The sequence below is a fragment of the Empidonax traillii genome, unplaced genomic scaffold, assembly GCF_003031625.1.
Source record: "Empidonax traillii isolate 1590-97213 ecotype Southwest subspecies unplaced genomic scaffold, ASM303162v1 scaffold562:size474401, whole genome shotgun sequence".
Lineage (NCBI taxonomy): Eukaryota > Metazoa > Chordata > Aves > Passeriformes > Tyrannidae > Empidonax > Empidonax traillii.
In genome coordinates, this window is record NW_020955755.1 from 350889 (window position 1) to 374979 (window position 24091).

General features: G+C 41.2%; 2 protein-coding genes across 2 annotated transcripts in view; both read left to right on the forward strand.

Moving 5' to 3' along the window:
• Nucleotides 1-3349: 3349 nt before the first annotated feature.
• On the forward strand, nt 3350-4635 carry LOC114064619 (probable G-protein coupled receptor 19). Its single transcript, XM_027897833.1, has one exon. The coding sequence runs from the start codon at nt 3362-3364 to the stop codon at nt 4592-4594; it is 1233 nt and encodes a 410-aa protein (XP_027753634.1). The 5' UTR covers nt 3350-3361; the 3' UTR covers nt 4595-4635.
• Nucleotides 4636-13281: 8646 nt separating this feature from the next.
• LOC114064622 (potassium voltage-gated channel subfamily KQT member 1-like) overlaps nt 13282-24091 on the forward strand; it is a gene marked incomplete at its 3' end in the record, with an annotated part of 62150 nt that continues 51340 nt past the window's right edge. The window contains exon 1 of the mRNA XM_027897838.1: nt 13282-13649. Within this exon, the coding sequence (XP_027753639.1) occupies nt 13282-13649 (368 nt within the window). The remainder of the gene's footprint in view (nt 13650-24091) is intronic.

The window sequence follows — 24091 nt, forward strand, 5'->3', positions numbered from 1 at the left end:
CGGAGGCGCTCCTGGTCCTGCTCAGGACACCCCAGCAATCTCGAATATGTGTGTCTGAAAGCGTCGTGCAAACACTCCCCGAGCTCTGTCGGGCTCGCTGCTCTGAACACTGCCCAACCATCCCCTGGGGGAATGAACCTTTTCCTAAAAGGGGCTCCCCCTCAGTCTCCCAAGTTATTTTGCTTTTGTTTGTTTGTTTCCCCTCACTCAGATCTGAAAGGAGGAGGACTGGTGAAAACAGCCATGAGATGCAGTTCAGAACAGCTCTGTGTGAAAAGCCTGCCCTAACCAGTAAAAGATAACTCTCAGCAGTCTCCATACTCCCTAGAGTAGTAGATTTCAGAAAAAAAAGGGTCAGAAATACACAGCGATGTTTATTTCAGAATGGAGATCTAGGCAACCTCTTAAGAAGAAGGGTTAAAGTCAGTGTAGCTGTAAATTAAAGCAGCATCACCAGTAAAATTTGTTGGGATAAGGCACAGTCCTGCAAATAGAATGTATTTCTGAAAATAGTAATCAAAACCTTCTGCTGAGAGTTTGATGACATTAATCTCCCCTACTGCTCTTCAACCAGAACCACCTCCTTCCCATTCACTTCTTCCCACAGGATCCTTCACCTCCCCTTTTTTTGTTGCAGACTAAATTAATTCATGCTATACTACATCTGAAACATGCTAAAAACCTCATCTGAATGACTATGGACTGTACAGCAAATAAGCTGAAAAAAGGACTCAAGTTTTTGACTCAAATTTCTTTCATACTGAAAAAGCTTCAGATTAAAAGTAATCTAAATAGCAGCGTAGAAATTCCTGTATTCAAGAAATGGATACTGCTCAGAGCCTGGTCTTTGGAACTCGATAAAAATGAAGTGAAATATCATCAGGTACGTTAAGAGTTTTCTCTGGAACATAGCGTGAGATCACTTACACGTGCTCTAGAGGGAAAGCTCATTTCAGCTATCCTGATGTTTTAGCCACAAAATAAGTCTTGATAGGGAAACAAAACTGTTGGTAGCACAAATGGTCCCAATAAACTACACAGATTTCCAAGTCTAGTCTAAAAACACATGCACAATTTTATTTTTTGTTTGTTTGCTTGTTTGTTTAATGTAAAATAAACTAGTATATCTTCCAGAAGGACAGGAAATGTAAGAGGGAGAAAAATATTCCAGGAAAAACATGCAAGCAGAAAAGACTACAATGATTTGTTTATGTCTAGGAAATCAAAACATTGCCAGACATCATGTGGAATTGATGGGGCAAGGAATATTGAGTTACTGAATGTTTTCCCTTACTGGTAAATTGACTACCTGCTCTGTTTGCTTTTTCCTCCTGCTTTTGAACTGGGCTTTTTAGTGATAAATTATTAATTGAATTTTCTTCTCCACTGCACCACAGCCAATTCAGAGTCCAACATCTCGTCTTGATGGCCACAGTTCATGGGAGACATTTATATCTAGTAATATCCTACATGGTTTAGAGAGCAGGAATGTCACATACACTCACCCCCTGCTGTTGTAAATTCATCTTGTAAGCTGTTCAAAGTTGCCACGATTAGATGTCATACAGATGCTATGAGCATGCGGTGTTGTGGTATTTTAACTTCTGTACTGACACAGTAAGAATACAACTATCACTGACTTCGCTGCTCCTGCTGCTGCTCTGAAGATTGGCTCAAAGCTGGAAATCTCCTGACCTCCCTTCCAACCCCAAATATACCATGATTCTGTGCTGAGAAGGCTGCTGTTTTATTGTATACACACTGGTGCCTGGAGGCCTGCCAGCTCAATACAAAACAGTGATTTCAGGAATCAGTTCCCACAGCTAGAAATTTCAAGGCACCTTTATGGCAAAAGTTAGTGCTGATTTGTAAAGGAATTTCTTTAAGAGAGCCTCTCCAATCTTGCCTACCAGGCCTTTCCCAATCTTCCACTGCATTTGATTTCAGACATGCTTAGAAAGAAGAACTTGCCATCTTCTTGCCTTGGGCTAAATCAGCAGGGGGAGGAAGGGGAATCAAACTGCAAACTCTGTTTCCTAAATGGTCTGAGCATGTGGGGTGGAGGGCAAGACAATTAGTTTAAAAATTATGGAGTTCTTCAAGTGTGAACCAGTTCATAACACCCATTTTACTAAGGATTGGATGGAAGCAGGGTTTGGCTGCTAGTGTCCTTATCCATGAAGATTTTATTATCATGGAAAAAGTGACTCCCCAAAGGTGATTGTCCCTTCCCAGAGCTGGGCAAGGCCAGTCCTGTCCCAAATTCTTATCAACCACCAGGGCCGAGGGCACTGAGTGCCTCCTCAGGCAATTTGCATAGTTGACACCAGTTTATGGAGGCGTTGTTGATCTGCTGGAGGGTAGGAAGGCTCTGCCTAGATGGTCCAAGGCCAACGGGATGAGGTTCAACAAGGCCAAGTGCCGGGTCCTGTGCTTGGGTCAGAAGGATTCTGAGCGTGTCGAGCTCTTTGTGACTTAACTGCGGGCAGGGGTTCCGTGTTGTCTGTTGGTGCCGGTTGCTCCTGGCAGTCCTTCAGTTGTCCCTTGGCTCACCTACAGACCTGCAGGACCTTAAGGCAGGTTCTGCTCGACAGGGTGACCTGGGAAGGGTCAGCACTGCTGTCCAGAACAGACTCTTCAAGGTATGCAATGTCCAGCTCCTGAAGAAAAGTTCCTCCCCGGGGAAGGGCTGCAGGGGATTCACGGTGAGGAGTGCCCTTCCAGATTGGTGCCAGTCCTTCCTTCTGCTTGGATGATCTTTCCTTTGCCTTGCAATCCAGACCTCGCCTCCCTTCCAAAATATGACCAGAAACAAACAGATTTGAGAATATTAACTGAGGGATATTAACAGCCGTGTTACTAATAACTGAATGGGAGCATAGTTTGTCTGCTGGTATCCTTATCAATAAAGATGTTGTTATTGTGGAAAAAGTGACTTCCCATTCCATCTCTTGCTATTAGAAACACCTCATTTGCCTATCTCCTTGACCAGCGTAGGTAAAGTCAAGGGTACAGGGACCCTCTTGGTCTGCTTCTCTGATAATTCCATGAACACTGTGAAGTACAGCTCATTTCTGGGATCAATGGGATATATCCCAGCTCTGGTGAAATGGCACCTCGGTCTCCAGCTGTGAAAGGGACATTCACCTTTCTGAGAAGAGAAATGCTGGTCTGAAATACTCAGGCCATTCCTAAAAACCTGCAAGGAACTTAATGCCCTTTGCTATACCAGCTGAAATCTACTACTCCAGGGAGTATGGAGACTACTGAGAGTTATCTTTTATTGTTTAAGGCGGGCTTTTCACACAGAGCTGTTCAAGAGAACTTGTTCTCTCCTCTCTTTCTGCAGCCTGAGCAAAGCATGGATAACAGCAGCGGTCCTTTTCTTCTCCCCACTTTACTGCTCCTACTGCAGAACATGAGCAACCCTGAATCCTCCATCCCTCCTGCTGGCTATGAGGTGACAGAATCTCCACTCACAGGACCCGGCTCAAGCAGGAACCACACTCTCTTGGACTATGGACTGAGGCCGGGGGAGATGGCAGCGGCCGGCATCGTCTGGGGAGTGCTGTGGCTGGTTTCTGTCTTGGGAAACTCCCTCCTTTGCTTAGTGATGCCCAGGAGCAGGAAGACACAATCCCCCAACTACTTTGTGGTCTCCATGGCTTGTGCAGACCTGCTCACCAGTGTTGTGAGCGCGCCCTTCCTGCTGCTCCAGCTGACCTACGGCAGGTGGATGCTGGGGAACGGGATGTGCAAGCTGGTGAGGTACATCCAGTACCTCACCCCGGGGGTCCAGCTCTACGTGCTCTTCTCCATAGGCATGGCTCGATGCTACACTCTCGTCCGTCCCTTGAGCTTCAAAATGTCCAGGGAGAAAGCCAAGATAATGATTCTGGCCTCTTGGCTCTGCGGTGCTCTCTTTGCATCACCAGCTTATTTTCTCTATGACTCTGGCAGTGACCACCACTGCAACTTTTTTCTGCCTGATTCTCCGCAAGGATTTAACTCCAGTATTGTCCACCTCCCAGTGCTGTTGTTTTTGATCCCCTCCCTCTTCACCATCCTCTGCTACGAGAAACTCTTCACCTACATTTGGAGAAAAGGCACCGAAGTCACGGCTGGCAGGAGGACAGTGAATTTGATCTCAAGAAGAAAAGTGAAAAATGTCAAGATGTTCTTCATCTTTAACTTAGTTTTCCTCCTGTCCTGGCTCCCTTTCTACGTGGTACAGCTGTGGCACCCACGGGAAACAGACTACAGAAAGAGCTCCTTGGTTTTCCTGGCTGTCACCTGGATCTCTTTCAGTTCCTCAGCCTCGAAGCCAATCCTTTTCTACATCTACAACGCAAACTTCAGAAGGGGGATGAAAGAAACTTGTTGCATGTTTGCCAGGAAATACCAGAGAAGCAACATCTTCACCATTACCGCCGGCTATGGGACAATCGGAAAGAATCACGTTTGGATTACAGATGTCCCAGCACCAGCCCAAACTGTCACCAAGGACTCCACCTCTGGTGCTTTTAACAGAGAAGTCAAGAAGGATGAGCTTGCCAGGACTGATGAGTCCAATCCCCCAAATACGTTTGCCTAGGGGGAGTCATTGCTTTGAAAAGCCATGTTTGTGCTGTGGAGAGGGAGGATCTTTCACTCTTTTAAGCAAAGTATAGTTACACATTTTAGCACATCTTTAAGAGTAGAAAAAAATATGACCTATTTTATTAAATGCCTTGGTTTTGATGCATTTGTTCTATTTCATTTATCATGTTTTGGGGAACTCCTCTCCCAGAATCGTGAGCAACGTTTTTCTACAAAACAGGAATCCTTACACTACTATCTGTAGGGATAAAAAAGGAGGTTGGATCTATCCTGAAACTGAAAATGAAAAATTTTATATCCTGAACCGAAAATTGAATTGTTAATTGTGGTGAGGTGCGTGGACACACCTCTGGAGAGTATAAATTCTTCATGCTGTACCCATGGGATATAAAATTGCACTGACTATCGTATAATGCATTCACAAATATGCCTCATAAATAATACCTGCTTTTCCAATTAAAAAAAAAGAATATGTTATTGCATCTTCATTTTCAGCAGATTTGTCAGACGTACCCTATTGCCTTCTCAGTGATGTGTCATTGTCGAGGTCGAGAAAATGCTGTATATTTGCACACACCTGTTCTCCTGTCATATCCTTGTGACAGAAGCCTGGCATGTCAGTTATTGCACATGAATACAAAATAGAGAACGGTGTTAATATGTCGAATTTATAAATCTCTGGTTCACATTAACACTTAATAGAGTTAGTGAATTTTACAAATACAAAATGATGGCTTAGCCAGTCTTCCTGACCTTCTGCTCTATATTCTCACTAGAACAGACACTTTCAATTTTATCTTATTTTCCACATTAGGGTAACATAAGAAGAGACTCTTTATTCAAAGCATGTAGTGCCAGTAATAGAACAAGGTCAGCTGCAGGTGTTGTGTATTAGCTCTGAGTTCCTGTTTCATGACTCCAGTGCGGGTCACTTGCACATCTTGGGTTGCAGTACCAAGAGTTATTAATTCATTTTTAAACCCTCTTCAAATTTTCCAGGTTTTCCTAGAAAGAACCCAGTTAGTCATAATTATTGTTTAAACATCAGCTCTCAGTAGAATGATCCATATTCAGCACTCTGCTGCTTGTGTTAGATTTTACTCAAGAAGAACATTAAATTGTCTACTTCAAGAGGGTGTTTTTAAAGGAGCATTTATGGAATGTTCTGGTTGCTGGAATACACAGCTCTCGAGTCCTCTCACCCCATAACACTTGAGAAAGAGTTGTTCTTTTTAGAACTGGAGTGAAAGAAAGAAACAAGGAGAAACTGATGCTGATAATACAGTGCAAGTGCCCTGAGACAAAACCAAGAGTGCAGTACAAATACAGAATTTTTCAGCTTTTCATGCAACCATCACTTCTTATTCAAAATTGCTACACAGATAAAATACTTTGTTGCTATTTATTATAGCTGTTATGAATAACTCTCTTTGGTAGATGTTACTGTTCAATTTATACATCTGTAGTATTTTTTTTAAATTTATTTAATCTTTTTTCATCTTAGGAAGCTTTCCCAGAAATCTAAAAAATAAAGTAGTGTCATCTGTATTTTGGATATATTTAGACTTGAATGTTTCATTTGAATGCTTTTCATGATCAATAGCTTAATTCCACCACAGAGAAACTAGTTAAGATTAAACAGATATTCATAACACTATATGGATATTTCAGTCCCCTTACAAGTACAGCAGCTTCAAATCAACAGACCTATCAAGTGGCCCTACAAATTCACCTCAGGACACGTTGTTTTGTATACTTCTTTAGCATATAGATGTTCTTCCTGTGTTTTGAAATGCACACACGTTTTAAAAAATGTTTCCAGCTACAGCACTGTAGAACTTTGTCTGAAACTATGATTTTGCATAAAAATGGTATGCAGACATGCAATTTAGAAACTCAGATCAGCAGAACTGGAGATGCTATATAAGTGTTTAGATTATGTTAGTACTATTTTTCTTACCTAAGGTTAATTTGATTGCTTGGAACACCATGGGAAGACACTTGGCCAGCCTCTGTGATTGTGCTTTTAAAATCTATGCCGAATAAATTACGCCCAAGTTTCTGATCATAGTGCAAATGTGCACTGCATGTGACCTGCTCTAGAAGCAGTGAAGAGTTTAGAACTGCCAGAGAAAGCAATAGACAGCTGTCTTAAAAAATTACAAGAGATAGAAGTAAGAAATAGGAGATTTCTTGCTGAGGGTGTTCTCCATTTTAGTACAGAAAGAGAAGGTAGCGTGGACCTGTTACAATAAGACTTTCAAGTGTACTTTACTTCTCTTTAATGCCAGCCTCATAATCAATTGAAGGTTGTATAAAAAAGCCCACAGCCTACAGAAAAGAGGCTTTGTGGAAGTGTTTAACTAAAATGAATGAAATGTCCTTAAAAAGTTGACTTTTTAAACTCATATATGTAAAGGTAAAATTGCACAACTGCACTTACAGGATGGTTGTCATGTTCCCAAACTGTCTCTTCAGTCAGAACACACAGTTCCCATGTAAAAAGTCTCTACTGAAGCCATAATTCTGTTTTGGTCAATCTGTTCAAATATACTTGAAATAAGCATCGACTTTTCCTGGTGTTCTGTTACAACCTCCGTACCAATAACAGTATCCTTTTCCTCCAGTGCATCACTAATGATTTAAACAAACCCAATCAAACGCTGCTGGGACACTTAATATAATTGAAGATAGGAATCAAGTAACAGCTGAGGTTCTCTATACAAGAATTTATATTGCCTCATTATTTGAAGGCTCTCCATGCCTGCCATCTGATCCTTCCTCAGCAGTGACAAGAGGGACGGTATTTCAAGCAGTAATTTTGTCTTCCTTTTATGCAACAGATACTTTGCCCCAGGTGGTAGCAGTTTATTTTAGTTCATACAATTTATGAATATCCAGATATTAAAAAAAAATTCAGTGGGTTTCTCTAAAGCCATGCTGTGATTATAATTAAAGAATTCTGCTGACCTAGTGAAGAGCACTAAACTAAAAGACCAAGCACACCTTAAACTGCACACCAAGCTGTTCTCTATTGTTCAGGTAGAATAACATGAGAACAGTGGAATTTGGCTGCGTCATTCTTGAAAAAAACTATCATGGAATACATTACAATTATTGCTTGGTTTACCATACATAGTGCCTCAAATGGCAAACAGGATCAGGACCCTGTGATGCTGGCTTTCAATAAACAAAATTTTCTTAATCAGTGCCTAATCCCAAGTTAGAAAATGCACTCTAATAATATAAATTTCTCCTTATCCTCAATGTTTCAATTTAACAATTCTCTTCTTTCCAAATGCCGACTGAAATGACAGTGCAAGGGCACTGGCACAGTATCTGTCTAATGGAAAGTGGTGCACTTGAAACTTGGCTGAACTATGGTGCAAAAGTCATGGAATTAATACTTTTCTCAGTTCCTTCCCCCAGAGGAAAACATACTCCTTTGTCAGCTCTTTCACCTGGTTGTCCAGCTTTTATCCCTCCCCTCCTTGTAGTGGGAGACCAGGTGAAGCAGCAACAGGATACCAAGCTAAGAGACCGAGGCACAGAATATATAAATTCTTCATGGAAAAGTGAAAACTATCCTGGAAGATTGTGAAATGATGGGTAAGCCACACAATTACTTTGCTTATCTGGGATTTTTCACATATAGAAAAAAAAAAAGGGCTGAACACCTAACATCCTTGCTGTAATTAAAGTAGAAAAAATGAAAATGTGCATTCTTTAAGAGATGAGTGTTGGATGGGTGTTGACCCAGCAGAACTCATTAAAAATGAGAGAAAAACTCACAGATAAAGATTCTAAAAATGGTGATGTTTTGTGTGAGAACAAATGCATGGGTAGATTCATTTCCACCATGCTCCTTCCTTTGGTTCTTTCAAGTCCTGCCTAGAGAAAATATGCTGGTCAAAGAATAATTAATATCTAAGGTCTTTAAGATAATTAATAACTAAGGTCTTTTGTGAAATAAGAGTAGTGTTGACTTCAAAATAGGTGTTTTACTTAATTAGTGACATACAGGAGAAACTGCACAAAAGGGAAGAGTTAACAACGAATAAAAATAATTCTTTCTGCTGCTCATCTTTCCTCATCCTGAACCATAGAGCTGTTACAAATTTGGTGAGATAAAGAGGTGAAATGTATGACTTCAGGAGCCATTCACTTCTCTCATAGCTTCATAATGTAGGGATTTACCTGCTGTTTACAACCAAAGACCCTTAAAGTTCTTAAGTCTTCTCTGGAAGTGTTTCCTCGAAAGATAAGCTGTTCCCAATACTGGTCCAAAGGGACAGGTGACAGTTTGTTCCTGGGTTTCATCTTGGTGGGTGAAAAGCTGGACTGTTTGTACCTGTTCTTCCTGGGCAGAGACCTTGTAAGGCATCGTGCAGTGCTATCCCACCTGCCCCAGCTGGCCTTAGGAAGGGTTTATTGTTGCAAAAACGTGGTTGAAAGGCAAGTGGAAAAGGCAGCTGCCTGTTGTGGCAGACTGTGGGGAGCAGTGACAAACTGCCTGATATGGCCTGATATCCCTGTGGGATGAGGACTGCAAGTTGAATATGTGCTCTGACATGATCACTGCTAGGAAAAGATTCCATAGGTACTCAGCAGTGTCTGCTTGTCTGTCTCCAGGCCTGGGAGAGTGGTTCCCAAGCCCGAGGCGGATGTCCAGGAGCGCTGTGTGCACAGAGCTGACGTCCTGAGAATGGAATTCGAAACGAACGGAGGAGCGCGGGAATGTTTTGTGAGTCTCTTCTGTTATTTACCCTTCCAAATATTTTCTAGGCTTTGGGCTCCATATCATCCCTCTATGTTTCTTGCATGACTCATTCACACTTTTCTTCTAAAATACAACTCCCAGAGGGGACAGTGATGGGTGATGTCAGTGGTGCTGTGTTTGGGTTACCTTCCTGAGAGGTGTCTTCTCATCGAGAAGGGATCCAAATATGCATCTGAAAACCAGACACTTCCCTGTGCATGCCCATCTCGGCCTTTTGGTTATAAATGACCAAGTTTGCTGTCAGGGTGAGGGAGGTGGCCTCTCTAATCAAACCCACGAAGTGAGCCCAGCCATAAAAGCCCCCCACTGGTATATAGGCAGTTGCAGGGTGTTATATAGAATATAATGTTAACAATGAAAACATCTAGGCATTGCTGAAATCACGCATTTCACGTCAGTCATGGTTAGGGCACTAATTGCCTTTGGAGGTTTTTGACCTAAAGATGTGATGTGCTACTTTTGGGGGATATATGTGAAGGAATGAGTTCATGTCTTCTACACTTTAGTCTAATAAAATTTTACCTAAATCATCTTTCCCTCTATCAAGGAATAGGAGACAGGTGCTCTAGTTACTAATTCTGCCATGGTTTCAGACCTGCTGCTCTTATATTGAGTTTCTGCATTTGCAGTAAAGTTGGGTACTACTTTGCTCTCAGAGGAAACTTATTTTTAGCTTTAAAACATCCAAGATAATTCCTGTTTCATTGGGGTGCTTTGTTTTGTAGTTTTTTTTTTTTTTTTTTTTTTTTTTTAAAGCTACTTTTGTAGAGCTTGAATGATTATGTTCAGGAAAAGTTAGTAGAGCAGAGAGTAGAAATGTAGTAATTGATACAGAAAGAATTTAAAGGAAGAAGCATGAGCAAAAGCCTGGAGGAGGATTTGTGTGGCTCCAGTCAGCTTTCAGTTCTCAATGTCTGCTCACCTGCAGTATTATGTGGAATATTTTATTCAATTCTGTGGAGGCCTAAACTGAGTAACAGAATTACAGTTAGTATAATAGTTATATTATATATATGTAGTTATAAATAAATATAGTTATAACTACGGTTAACTGAGTAACAAAATAAAAAGGGAAATGTTCTGGAGGGGTTGATTTTTAGACAAGTAAAACCAGGGTATATGTATTTAAAAAACACAAACAAATAAATAAAACCAAACCAAAACAAAAACTGAGAGGTTTGGGTGGATTTTTTTTTTGTTTGTTTTGTTTCCAGTGGTATGGAAATATATCTGGGAAACCAAGAAAGTAACTTTCTGGAATGATCTTTCCAAAGAAAGAGCCCCATGAACAATTATGATGAAAGTTGAAGGCTGTGCAATGGCAGTTCCCCCACTGATGATCCCATAAGGTGAAACGGTTCCCTTTGTTCCATTCTTGGCCACGTGGCTCTGGAAAAGTGGGAAGCAGCTTCTGTTCAGAATGCTGGCATTGAAGACAAGAATCTGCTTTCTGTTACAAAAGGGAGACAAAGAGACAAATAGCAGTGTTCACTTTCTCATTCCTGAATAGGAAGTTCAACAACAAAATGAGGAGTTTGATGCTGGAATGGTTTTGTTTGGGATTCTCTTCCTCCCAAATTAATATAAAAGACAAGCTGTAGTTCAGAAAGGCAACAACATTTGAGAACTCTGATTTTCCATTACTTAATGTAACAACGAAGTGCTGCTTTTGGCTTTGCCAAAACTTTGATGGAAAAAAACCCAAACAACCGAAGCTGCATGTTTAGACTTAATGTAAAAGTCTGCTGCAGCTACAAGTAACACCTAATTCGGGGTTTAAAGATGTGCAATGTGCATGCAGATAAGAAAGGGACTGGGAGGGAAAGGACCAAGACCCTCAGCAAAATTAAGCTGTTGCTTGTGATTGCTGGGTTTGACGACAGGAAGAGGCAGAAGTGGCTTCTCCCTGAAGCCGTCCAAGCTGTCCCCTGATTCTTTCCCTGCCTTTTGCAAGGGCAGCCATCCATATAAGGCAGCCCAAAGGGAGGGACCCGGCTTTCCTTAGGGTGGAACTTGATAAGTTGGGGGCAGAGCCAGGCAGCAGCTCCTCTCCCTGCACCTATCCCGGGAGTCCGCTGAATGGAGCTGAGGCAGGAGCCGGGAGGAGGGATAGGACACGCGACAGGAGAAAGTAGGTGCTGTTTGCCGGCTGGTTTCTTTGTTGGGTGCCTGGGGGGTGCCTTGTTTTGATTAGCCCGGCTAGCAGAGGTGTTACAGGTAGCTTTGGTTGCCGCTGCTGGGTAGGCAGCTTTTGCTACATCCACTTGTCCAGGCAGCCTCAGCGTCCTGAAGTGATGAACGTACTTCTCGTGGGTATTTCTTATGTACTTGTTGTGGGTTATAGGCTTGGGTGAAGGGCTTTGTGTTTAACTTTAACGTTTGGCTCCTCCATCCTTTGTTTTTAAGAAAACTGATGAGTATTTTTAAGAAAACGGATGTATTTCTCTATCTGCTACAGGACTAATGTAGAAATGTGAGCTGATGTTTGCCTTGCCATGAGCAGTGTTAAGAAATGAGCAGAGTGTAGCAAATCATGTTAAAATGTATAGATGTAAATATTTTTTGGGATAACCTGGAGGGCTCTGTTTGAATGATAGCTCATGCAATACACGTGAGGATCTTTAAGCAACAGCAAAAAATAAGCTTCATTTAAAAAGAGGGGGTGAAGGCTGAAATTCTCTCTCTCCAAGATACTCTATTTTGCTGAAGCTGAAATAACTCAAAATGTGGATGTGAGTGTCTTCTGACAGAGGGGCAGTCAGCTGCAACTCCTTAACATGTGGGATTTATACTGCAGATAACACAGTACGTTATAATATGACATTATAGATGTAATTTTGATGTTAACATCAGCAGTGCATTAAAGTTAAAGTCACCTCTCATGATACAGTTAATATTCTCATCTTTTCGTAATGCTTTCATATTGTGATTTCAGCCAGGTGTTTCAGATGAGGGAGCTTTTCATGGTGGTGTGTAAGAAGTAAGACAATACAAAACACAGCTGCTCTCAATCTACCAAAATTACTAATATTGCTGCTAAGAAATTGCTGCTGAGTCTTAGCAGCAGTTGAAGTCTGCCATATGAAATATATGTTGATCTAGAAAAACCTTATTGTGTATTCTGCTTTTTCTAGGTACTTGTTTAAGAATAGCAACAAACATTAAATGGCCTGAGGAAACTTGAAAATGGGACCAGGAGTCCTTGATCTTTTTCTTTCTAGCAATATTAACCTCTTGATATCAGCTATCATTAATTACATCGTCCTTTTTACACTTGACTAAAATGTTCCAGAGTACCATGGTCTGAGAGATGAGATCCCATGAGGTGACTGAAATAATTTATTCAAGTCCTAAAACCTTAAGACCTCTTGAGGTGTAGGTGTTGAAGTTCAAACCTCAGCCAGGTGTGTTTTTTGGGCAACAGCAAGTTTATGAATTCCAGGAAATCTTCACAGTTCCATCTCTAATCGGGACACTGTAAGAACTACTCAGCTTAAAACAATCTCATAGGATCAGGTCTGAAGACAGCTCTGTTGCTCTAGGAGTGTTGCATTATTTAAATAGTTTTAAGGCTCTTTCTTAACGACGTAACTTTGAATCTTAATTTTCTTTCTTCCTTCCTCCAGAGTGTTTCAACCTCTTTCATTTCCCGGACTCTTGTTACGTCTGGTGTCTAGCACGTGCAGTTTTCCTGATCCATTTTCCTGATTTAATTCCAGGGGCTGTGAGTGACAGCAGGTGACAGGCTGACAGCTCACACTCGTGTCACAGTGAAGCTCTGCGATAACAGCACAAAGTCATCGGCTGCCGGAGAGCACACACCGGACGGGGAGGACACCCAATACCTTCCTCATGATTTTAAATATTGATCAGAGTCAGTAATACCCGTGCATTGTTCCAGGATGTCCTGTGACAGTGGAGAAATTGTCGGGTACCCCTGTGGAGAGCAGCAAGGCTCCACTTTTCAGCTGAGCAGCCTGAACGGAAATGGGAAATCTGCGGCGTTGCTGGAAGTCAGGGGGAATTTAAGCAACATGCAGTACTCTCCTGTGGCACTGGATGCAGAACCAGTGAATAATGGCTCTGGGATCCCCCAGGAGCCCCAGGAGGGCACCAGGGCTGCAGCCTTGGCAGAAGGTGAGGCCGGCAGGGCCCGCACACCGGGCTGTTTCCACAGCCGCTACTTGACCGCAACCAGCACCCAGGGAGATGTCTACAACTTCCTGGAGAGGCCCAGCGGGTGGAAGTGCTTCCTCTATCATTTTGCTGTGTAAGTACCCGCGTTTTTGCACGTGATCTTTTGGTGCACTTGAGGTCCTGGGCTGGAAACCCATTGCACGAGTAATCCCGCTGCGAGCGATGGAAAAGCCGGTTCCTCAAAGAGTCAGTGACTGTACCCATTAACATTTCCATTTTGAAATGGTATTTGTTTTCAAATACGTGCTCTGTGTGTTTGGTATCTCTGAGGGTAAGTCCTGTATGCCCATGGCAGTGTCTGCTGCTGATTTAGCTGCTTCACATTGTTGTCGCTTCGGACGCTGCAATTTTTATATCATGAGATGTGGAAGGCTCAGCTGTCATCAGGTGCATCACACTTCCCTGAGTTTGTTTTGCTCGTGCTGAAGCGCCAAAACAAGTAATTTGATGGGCAAACATGCAGCCATAACGTTACTAATTTGAACTGATTTATGGTAAAGAACATGTAATGAGTACAAATTTAGCAAAATGTTTTTTGTTATACCATATATGTAATACAAGCAAGGAGAAAATTAGGACTTCCATTTACCCTTGTAAAACAGTGGTTGACACAGTAATACAGCTGTTACTGTTTTCTTTGAGTTGCTTATGGTATCTGTCAAGTTTAGCAAGACCTCAATTACTGTTTTGAATGCTGCTTAACAGAATGATAATTTGTCATCTCAGCTGTAGAAAGGGTCCAATTGTGCTCTCACTGAGGCCAGAGGAAGTTTTACTGGCTGGATTGAATGCAAACTGAGCCAAAAGGCCTTGCTTTTATTATAAAATTAGCATTTGTCCTAAAGAAATGCAGAGTGTTGAAATGATTCTGTTTGTCTCAGATGAACTTTTCTGTGGCCCGACTTAATTTTGGAAAAAAACATCAGTTACTGCTGTTAGGAACTGCTCAGAGAAATATATGGTAATTATAAGGATGAATCCTAATGCTTCTATTTGGCATAAAATAGATAGTTTTATTAGTACTTGCTTCCTTTCACCCCCTCAACATCATATAGGGATTTTTTCTTTTAAAAGGATTTTTTGATTCATTAAATTTCACCAAGTAAAAGGATAGATTCTCTTTTAAGGACTATGTTTAAAGTATATAATAGTTCTTAAGGATTAAACAGATGTAATTTGTGTAGATTTAAATATGCAAATAGTGATGATTTAAACTTATTTGAGGTTAGGATTTACTGATCTTGCTAAAATGCATTTGTTTCATCATCTGTGTTGCTTTTGTCTCTGACTTAAAGGTTGACCTTTAATATGCACTTTATATTCTGCAATAAGCATTAAAATAAAACAAAATATAACATTCTATACACCCTCTCCATACTAGAAAACTGGAGAAAATATTAGTATTACCAAGAGAAAGCTTTCTTTTCTTTTTAAGCAAGAATTACTAACTTAAATGAAAGAATATGTAATTTGACTGCTTTTAAAAGTTGGGGTTTTTTTGAGGTTGCTTGAAAGGAAACATTTGAGACATAGTTTTTGGCAAGAATTTTGTCTAAGGGATATTTATCCTAATAATTATCCCAATAACTACATGGTGTGCTCATCTATATAACAAGTTTCTGTTTTGGAAAGAACATGCTTTACAACACTAAATATTATTCAAGTGAAGCACTGTTAAAGAAATAAATCACGAGTCTAAAATACAATTAATTTTATAGTGAGAACAACCTGTGACTTATTTTTAAAAGGTTTCCCATGTTATACATGTGCATTTGGGGTAACTCACGTACAGCTGGTCTGATGATTGTGACTATTTTCATAACAAATCCAAACTTTCAAGCTGGTATTTGTGCAGCCTGGAGGAGCTGGATGTGCACTGTCCCTTCATTGTTGTTTTGGCCTTCGTGTGCCACAAAGACCACATAACTTATGTGCAAACTTGTGGGAACCTTCTGTCCCAGAGGGACTGGAGTCTGGTCTGATCTGGAGCCAGTTCTGCTGCAAAGAAGATAACTTTCCAAAACCAGGCAAAGCAAGTGCTCCAGGAGGTGACCTTCTCTCATTCTGAAATTACCAAAATTATCTCACCTCCTGTAACATTTGCAGTGTGTCTGATACTTGAAGTTTCTGTTAAGGGAATATATTAGAGTATAACTCTCATATTTTATCTCTTGAGTGAAAAATACAGTGTGTGTGATAATGAAGGTTCTTGGCAAATCTACACATTTAAATCATTTGATTGCAAATTGAGTCTTATTTATTTGATGAATTTATGTTTCTGAAACGTTTATACATTTAATTACTACTGGAATGGCTAGAATATTGTGTTCATTTGGCTAAATAAATGTAAACTAAGTGGTGAGGGGTGAAGTCAATTTTCATGATAATAAGACTATTGCCCCTTGTTCAGACACCAGGTAGGAATGATCATAAACCAAAACCAGAATCCAGTGTAGGTCCTCAAAGTGCTAGAATGGCAGGGCAGCATTTCCCACCACAATTCCAAGTCTTTGTGGGTCACATTGGCCATAGATAAAGGGTGGAGAAGACAGTCTGAGTATTCCATGTGGTGAAACATGGACAGAGGAGAACGTGGGACAGAGAAGGCTGGATTGGTTTGTTGTAGAAGCTGAGACTGGTGCCAGTGATGCTGAAACTCCAGGAAAAGCAATACAAGAGCAGTCTAGCTCAAGGGCAAAGAGAATCTGATTTAAGCAGGAAGGATGAAGGAAAAAGGACTAGCAGGTTTTGGATATAGGCTGAAAGAGCTGGAACTGTGGGACAGCTGAAAATGGTCAAGCAGCTCAGAGAGCCATTGGGAGGATGAAGGGGCAGGAGATGACAGCTGGAAGCCAGGGAAAAGAGGGAGCGTGGAATTCACGATGGGACAAGGGACCTTTCACCCCGAGGCAACTGGTTTGAATCTTGTCCAAGACAACAGTGAAGAAGTGGCAATGACTGTGGGGAGATACAAAAGGAGCTGTTGGTCTCAGTCCAGTTCTTAGCAAATGGATGTCAGCATCACTGCTGGAGTCAGCACAGCTGGAAGGGTTCCTGGCAGGCCCCAGAGAAAACACGGGCTGGTTGAAAAGGGAGGCAAGTGGAAGTCAAGGGGGAGGCCCACGGGAGGGACCCTTAGGTTGCATTCTGAGGCCTGCCATTTTCTTGCTATGTAACACTGTGGAAGTTTAAGGGAGAACTTGCAGCTGTTCCAGGTTACTTCATGCTGGTCTGGCCACTTCTTAAATGAGCATTAGACCTTGCACTCATTTAAAAGTTAGACAAGCCTTTGTGTCCCATATTTTCCTGTGGGATGAGGTGAGCTGATCTAGCAGCTCATTGCTAACAAGCCACCTCCAGTTCTGCTCCCCTCATCCACCGTCACCGCTCAGCTTCCTCCTGCCAGCTCTGGTTGTCCTTGGTTATATTTGGAGAGTCAGTTCAACTTACTACACCAGCAGAAACGTAGGCCACTGTGGGAGAAAGTGGATGGTCTTCTGTGAGGTCAGTAATCACATTCAGCACCTTGAAGTTCTGTCCACTATTGTTCTCTTAGTGCTCCAAGTGGATCATAATCACCTGTTGGATTTCCACGTGAAATTGTAAAGGGTAATTGTAAAGTAACATTGCGAATCGTCTGGCAAGTACTGCAGACCACCTGGTTGGACTGAAAAAAAAAAAAAAAACAAAAAACCCACCAAAACATTTCCTAGATGCAGAATTTGCCTAGCAACGAGGTCTGCTCTCCAGGCTGCCTGGTGATTTACAGGGAAACAACTCCTCCAAACGGTGGCTGAGAGGGAGTGATGGCTGTTACCCTGAATCATTCCTAGGGGATGCTGCCTGTCTCTCTGTTGACTGTGTGGCAAAGGCAGGGACTATGTCTGGCCTAGATTATGGTTTCACAAGAGCTGACATATTAGATTACCAACATCAACAGGGCCAGGTTCCCTCTCTCACCTTCTCTTCTGCAGAAGGTGTGCTGCTTCTGGCGCTCACTGTAGCCCTCCTGAGCTCAGTCACCTCACTGCAGTGGCAGAAGTGGAGTTCAGATAGAAAGGGGGTAGTTTTCGGTAGCTTTTTTGTAGCATGTCAGCAAGTGGTCTGATGGTGCTGCAACCAGTACTAACCAGTTGGCCAAGACTCAAGTGGACTGAGGGGAAGTTCTAACCTGTTGGCCAAGACTGCAAAAACTTCTTTCTCTCTTTTTTTTTTTTTTTTTTTTTTTTTTTTTTGGCACCAGGAGACCGTGGTATTGCCTCTGTTTTATATGAAAACATGCCCTAAGCTTACTTTGTTACCCTTTTTCCTCCTTCAGACTGACTCCCATGGCTTTTTCAAAGAGAACATGCACACACACCTACAAGTTCCTGTTGAAAAGAACTCAGGAATTATGGAATAATTCAGAGTGCACAATCCTTACAGAAATGTGAACAACGTCAATAACATCACTGACTTAAAACTTTGGGGGGGAAATTACAAAAGATCAAAAACCTGTTTATAAAATGGGGGCTGGCCAGCTAAGGGTTTTTTTTTCCTTTATAAAAGTTTCTGTGTGCCAGAGTCTGTGTCACCACGAGTAATAAAAACAAAACAAGCAAACAAAAAAAAGATAAATTCAGATTATTTGGGTAAATTACAAATTGCAAGGTTTTTTCATATTATTGTTTCTCTTCAAACTTTGCTTTCCGAGGTTTTTTTTACCTCCTCCAGTTTCATGTAAAAAATGCTGTAGCTTTGTTCTGTAAATGCAATTGAAGCAGTTAAGAACCACCATTCTGGCTGATACTCCATTTTTGTTTGGCATGCAGCTGCTGCTGACGTAAAGAACATCAAAAGGCAAGAAATGTAAGGATCTGATCCTTCCTTTTAATGACTGTGGGGCACTTGCCTGCATATATTTTGATTCTTTGAGTCTAGCAGCTCTCAGTTAGTGAACTAAATATATATAACAAGTAAGTCAGCATAGTGTTCTCCAGCTCCTGTTTTTATCTGTAAATGGAGCCTATAACCCATTATTTATAACTGTTTATCTCAGAGGGACTGTCGAATTCCCATTTCTGTCCTTTCCACAATTATCTCTAGAATGCAAGCAGCTATTTTGCTTTTTCCAATGATGTGATTGTAATATGACCAACACAAGCAACAACTAAAGTTCAGAGTAATTATAAGCATATGGCTGCTTTTGAGATTCTGGCTTTGACCTTGATGTCACAGCTTAGTTCTGAACATGGTGTGCTTTCATAAGATAGGGCCTTTAATTCTTCTTATTATCATTCTTATTATTATTACTGGGCTCAGGGTGCTTCTTGCCAACATAACAGTTACTTATTTGGACATTTTATACAGAAATTAAACTGAGAGGGTTTTCAGTTTAGAACTGCAGGAGCTGCAGTTTCTCTCTGAAAAAGCTGCTGAGAGGTACTAAGCAGATGCCTCATCTATGGTGATAAACTTCAGATGCCAAAAGAAGAGCAGTATTAAAGGGAAGAAACTCAAGAAGTATTTATTTTAGTAAAGTGGACTGTTCTTACTGCTTGGAGTTGCCTGTTTGACTGGATGATATGGTGGAATGGCTCAAGTTGCTGATGGAGGTGCACTAATATTAAAGAGAATTGTCTTTAGGGTTCTGTCAAGTTTCAGGATTTGGCTGTTCTAAAAATACATGGGGACAGTTATTAATTCTCAACCTCTCTTCCTTAGGAAATGAGGTTTCCTCAACCACACTGTCTAAACATGTCTGTCTGAAAGTGCCTTACCAAAAACTTCTGAGCCAGTTGGCGAGTTCCAGCTAATGCTGACATAGGATGGGACAAGTCAGAGATACCACATTTCTTCACCCTTGGTTAAAATAGACATTTACGTAGAGGAGAGAGAAATTAATAATGCTAAAGATTCAAACACTTCACTCTGAGCTTAATTAGATTGTTTGGCACTAAAGAGTCTTTTCAGGAGAAAGATGTTCCGAAAGTTCCTAAGGAAGAACTTTGATCTGAGTGTGCTTTGCTTGGGCACAGAGTAACCAAACCACAGGGCACGAAGCCACAGCATACGTAAGGTTTATTTCCAGTTTTTGAAGTTATTGATGACTTTTTCCATCATTTTTGTAAGAAATTCAATCCATCTTGTTCTAAAAGCTCAGTTTGGCAATAATCTGAGCAATGAATATGCATTAATGTCTGTCCCCACAGGCTAATGCTGTTTCTATAGTGAAATCATACATTTCTGTAGTGAAAACAAATGCTGTAGTCATTGATATGGTGCTATTGATGGAATTTGGTTATGCTTTTGGGGGGAAAAAAAAACTCTGTTCTTGCAGAAACCATGAAAGTAAGATATTTCATGGTGTTAATTTACAATTGGTCATTAACTTGGGGACTCCACATGGTACCAAATTCAAGAATAAAAGTGTTTCAGGTGCCTTCATGGTAATTGAGCTGGCATTAACTTAGTGAATGTATTTGCAGAGCATCATTACATGCATTTGTTCTTTCTCCTTTTTGATACTGAGAGCCTGAGAAACATTAATTAATGTGTCTACTACCAAGAGGATGGTGTTGCTTTGTAAGTGGTGATAGTAACTTCCTGTCCCTGTGGAGATGTGTTGTAGATCACATTCCTAAACCTGCTGACTCTTTTGTCTTGGTTGATGATAAATGTATCAGAATCATGAACACTGATGTCACGATGATGAAATGCTTCTGTCACTGTTTAAAGAAGTGATTTTTGTGTCTTCTAGAAACTCTTAGGTAGAGAATCAAAATGGAAGTTCTGTTCCTGTGACCAGGGAGGGAGAGGACACCCAGGCATTCTGGTGACAACACATAGGACATAAGAGCAAACAAGAGACACGCAGCAGCACAGGTGTTAGTGGAAGGCAGTTAGGGGAATCGAGGAGCTTAATTCCTAGGAAAGACAGGGCACTGCTGAAAGGTTTCTGTGAGATCAGTGCTCTTGGTGTGATGGATTCTCAAATGCAGTTCTGGACTACTGCCAGCTAAACTCATTGAAAAAAAAAACAAAATCCAAACCTTAGTGCTCTTTAAAGAACAGCAAAGAAGCTGGGCTGTTAAATATTTTGAAAATGTGAAGTTGCCATTACTGATAGGGACTGTGGATGTTTTACAAACAACATAACTTTGGTCAGTTGATTCAGAAAGGTGGTTTGAAGCAGGAGATCTTCTTGGGTGATGTGTGGCTCGTGCTGTGATTTGAACAGCACTGGTATTAACTGTTGATTCAAACCAGTTTGTGATGGTTTGTATATACACAGGTGAATGTACCTGTAAGTTAAATTTTAAATTCTCTAGTGTTGTAGAAATATCAGCTGGTTATTTCTGGGTAACTCCTTGTTGCAAGCAATGGGGCTGTTCGGCATTTCTGGATGCAGCCTCGAATGAGCTGAATCAAACACCCAAACCAGATACCCTCAGGATATCTATGTGAGAGGTGGGATTTTCCTTTGGTTGAGGGCTTCAGATCTCTGAAAATATTTTATTCTGAGGCAAAAAAAAAAGTAAGTTAGCTATGCCCAAGCTCTCTGCCAGGCAGGCTCCCTGTTAGCAGAGTCCAAAGCTAGGCAAGTTTCCATTAAAACCTGTCTGGTCTCCTTCTCCAGTTCTGCTGAAACCAACACATTCCCAGACTACTTTCTAATTTTAACATATTTGTATTTTCAGCAGAAAAATTGCTCCTTCACCAAAATTTCCAACCAACTCTAATTTGTGTATGATCACATATGTGTAAGCACAAGACTTTTCAACAAAACATCAAGCCCCAGGAGCCTGGAAAAAGATTTATGAGAGAACCGAGGGACATCAAAACTTGCCTCCAAAGGCACATGGACAACTTTCTCTTTATGAATTAGTCAGGAACTCCTTTGGATAACAAAAATATGCAAGGATCTGGAGTGAGGTTTTGCTCAGACTAGCAGGAATGTTTTCTAGAAGGACATGGCTATTCAACATAAGACAGTGTAGTCCCATTTAGAAGAAAGTGTAGTGCTTCCTGCACTCAGGAATGAGATTATCTTGTGCTTTTATAGTAGGAAAAAAATGGAAATGCTCTCCTTAATTTTCCTGCCACAAAATGACCAGTTAAAATAAAAAGCTGGAGCCTCTCAAGGAAATTTCTTTTGGCTGAATTAATTTATTCTCCCCTAAAACCAGGCTGACTTATAGCTATTGGTCTCCTCTGGACAGCTCTGTAGTCTATCATCAAGAAAAAAGTCGAAGCTGCAAGGGGTGTAGTTGCAGAGATTTACTTGGACATGTTGGCTTCAATTCAGTCTTTTTCTCTTGTAATTTAAGTCCAGTTGAAGCAACTGGATTTTTCTCTCTCCTACTGTGTTAGTAGACTGGGGTATTTTGGATTCATATCATAGGATCATGGAATGGTTTGGGTTGGAAGGGACCTTAAAGATCATCTCGTTCCAACCCCCTGCCATGGGCAGGGACACCTTCCACCAGCCCAGGCTGCTCAAATCATCTGGAGCAAACAGCACACAGCTAATTTGTTTTATCCTAAGAAATTTGAAAGATGGGGTTTCCTACAAGCCATTTGCTAGAAATGGCATTATTTGCTGCAAAACTTAAAAAACAAACAAACAAAACCAAAAAAAAACCACAAATCACTTAAAAAGAGGAATTATGAGTTACGAAGTTCGCCTTTAAGAACTTTCATCAGGTTTGTCTTCCATGGAAAATGAGATTGTTGTAGCATGACCTTGGAAAGGTTCACCCTTGATAAAGTACTTGACATCATTTTGCTCTCAGTGTTGGTGGTTAACCTATGAGTTCCCAGCTTAGGCTCCAGTTAAGAGTGCTTGTTGTCCCTAAGTCTCTTAAATGTAATTTGTCCCTGGCTACAATAACAACAGAAACATCTTTTCTGATGAAAAAGCAGTTGTATTTTTTTGTGTTGACGTGAGGCTTAAGGAACTTGGGAGAAATCAAGAAATATTAAAATTTCGTTTACCCTAGCAAGATGTTTCATGGGAAAACCTGACACTTCATGTTCTGTAAATGTGAACTGTGCCACCTGAGAATCTGAAACCAAATGGGAGATTCTCAGGTAATCCTCTTACTTCTGATAAGTAAAACATTTTTTTTTTATTTTTTAAATGGAGAATGAGGAAGGGTCTGCAAATAGATGTTTTGTCATAAGTTTCTTTCTTCAGAAAAGTTAAAACAAAAAAATTCAGATGTTTTGAGAGGAAATACTTCTCCATGTTTAGCAACTATATGGTAGAAAAGAAAAACAGTATTTTCTGAAGTAATGGCTCAGACTGTGACAGCATCCTCAAAAATCACAGAAAGGCTCAAAGAGGACGAAATATTGGAAAGTGGCACCTCCACAAGAAAGTAGAAAGAGTAGTCCAGCTCTACTAGCTGGTAATTATTTATGTCTCTGCCTTATCAGCTTCTTCCCTTTAGGAACTGAACAGCTGCCAACAGGAGACACTGTTCCCTGTTGGTGTAAATAACCACCTGCAAGCAAACAAACAACCACAGCCTGTTTTCACACCCTTGCAGCTCAGAGAAGAGCCCTTTGCCAGGGAGGGTGTGGATGTCAGGGGGGAAATGAGGCAGCCAGACTGGGGGCTGGTGGGGAAGGGGAAATTGCCACGTGACAAGGACAACCTTTAAATACTTTCACCCCAAGCCAGCAGTGCTGAACACAGACCCATCTGCTGCTGCCCCACCTGTAGGTATCCCAGAAATATGATCAGAAATATTTGGGAGGAGACCCGGGATGTGTTTGTTACTTGTTGACAAGTTAACATTGGTAGACTTCGCTGTTATGTTTAGGAGGGACAGTTTGTTTCTCAAACCAAAACCTGAAGTGAGACCTTAGTGCTACTGATCTTCGTGGGTCCCTTCCAGCTTGGCGTGTTCTGTGATTCACTGGTAAGCCTTGCTAAAGGTTTGCATGTTGTACCACGTGCTCAGCTATTGTTCTGCTCTTTTTAGGGAGACTTGGCCCTCACCCAAGGCTTTTTCCTCCAGTGTGTTTAAAAAGGTCATTGGTTAGAGCTATGTTTAGCATTCCAGAGGCTGTCAGGAGCAATCCACCAGGAGGTTTTCTGGTTGCCTGAGAGGCAAGAGGACTGTGTCTTGTGGGATTCTGCAGATCAGCTGGCAATTAATGAGGCTGTTTATCTTTGAGGTTAGACTTGTCAAAACCAACCTGCATTCTGGTGCGTGGCTCAGTTACAGAGACTGCAGCCTTGAAAGAGCTAAGAAGGCAGAGTGGTTTAAAGATATCCAGAGGGAGAAAGAAATGATCTTCCACTCTATGGGGGAGAAAGGTGCTAAAGGACTGGTTGTTTCTGTGGGAGTGGATTTACTTGGGGTGCAGGGAGAACTTGACCTTTGTTTCCTCTACTTGTCTCCAGCACTTTTATCATAACACAGATACTTCAATACTTCATGTGGCAGATGGGAAGATCTATTTTTAGTTGTGAGGAGTAGTAATTAGGTTCCTGCCATTCCCCCTCACTCCTGAACCTCATGT

Coding starts and splice junctions, on each gene's coding strand:
- LOC114064619 (XM_027897833.1), top strand. CDS start 3,362: ATGGATAACAGCAGCGGTCCTTTTCTTCTCCCCACTTTACTGCTCCTA.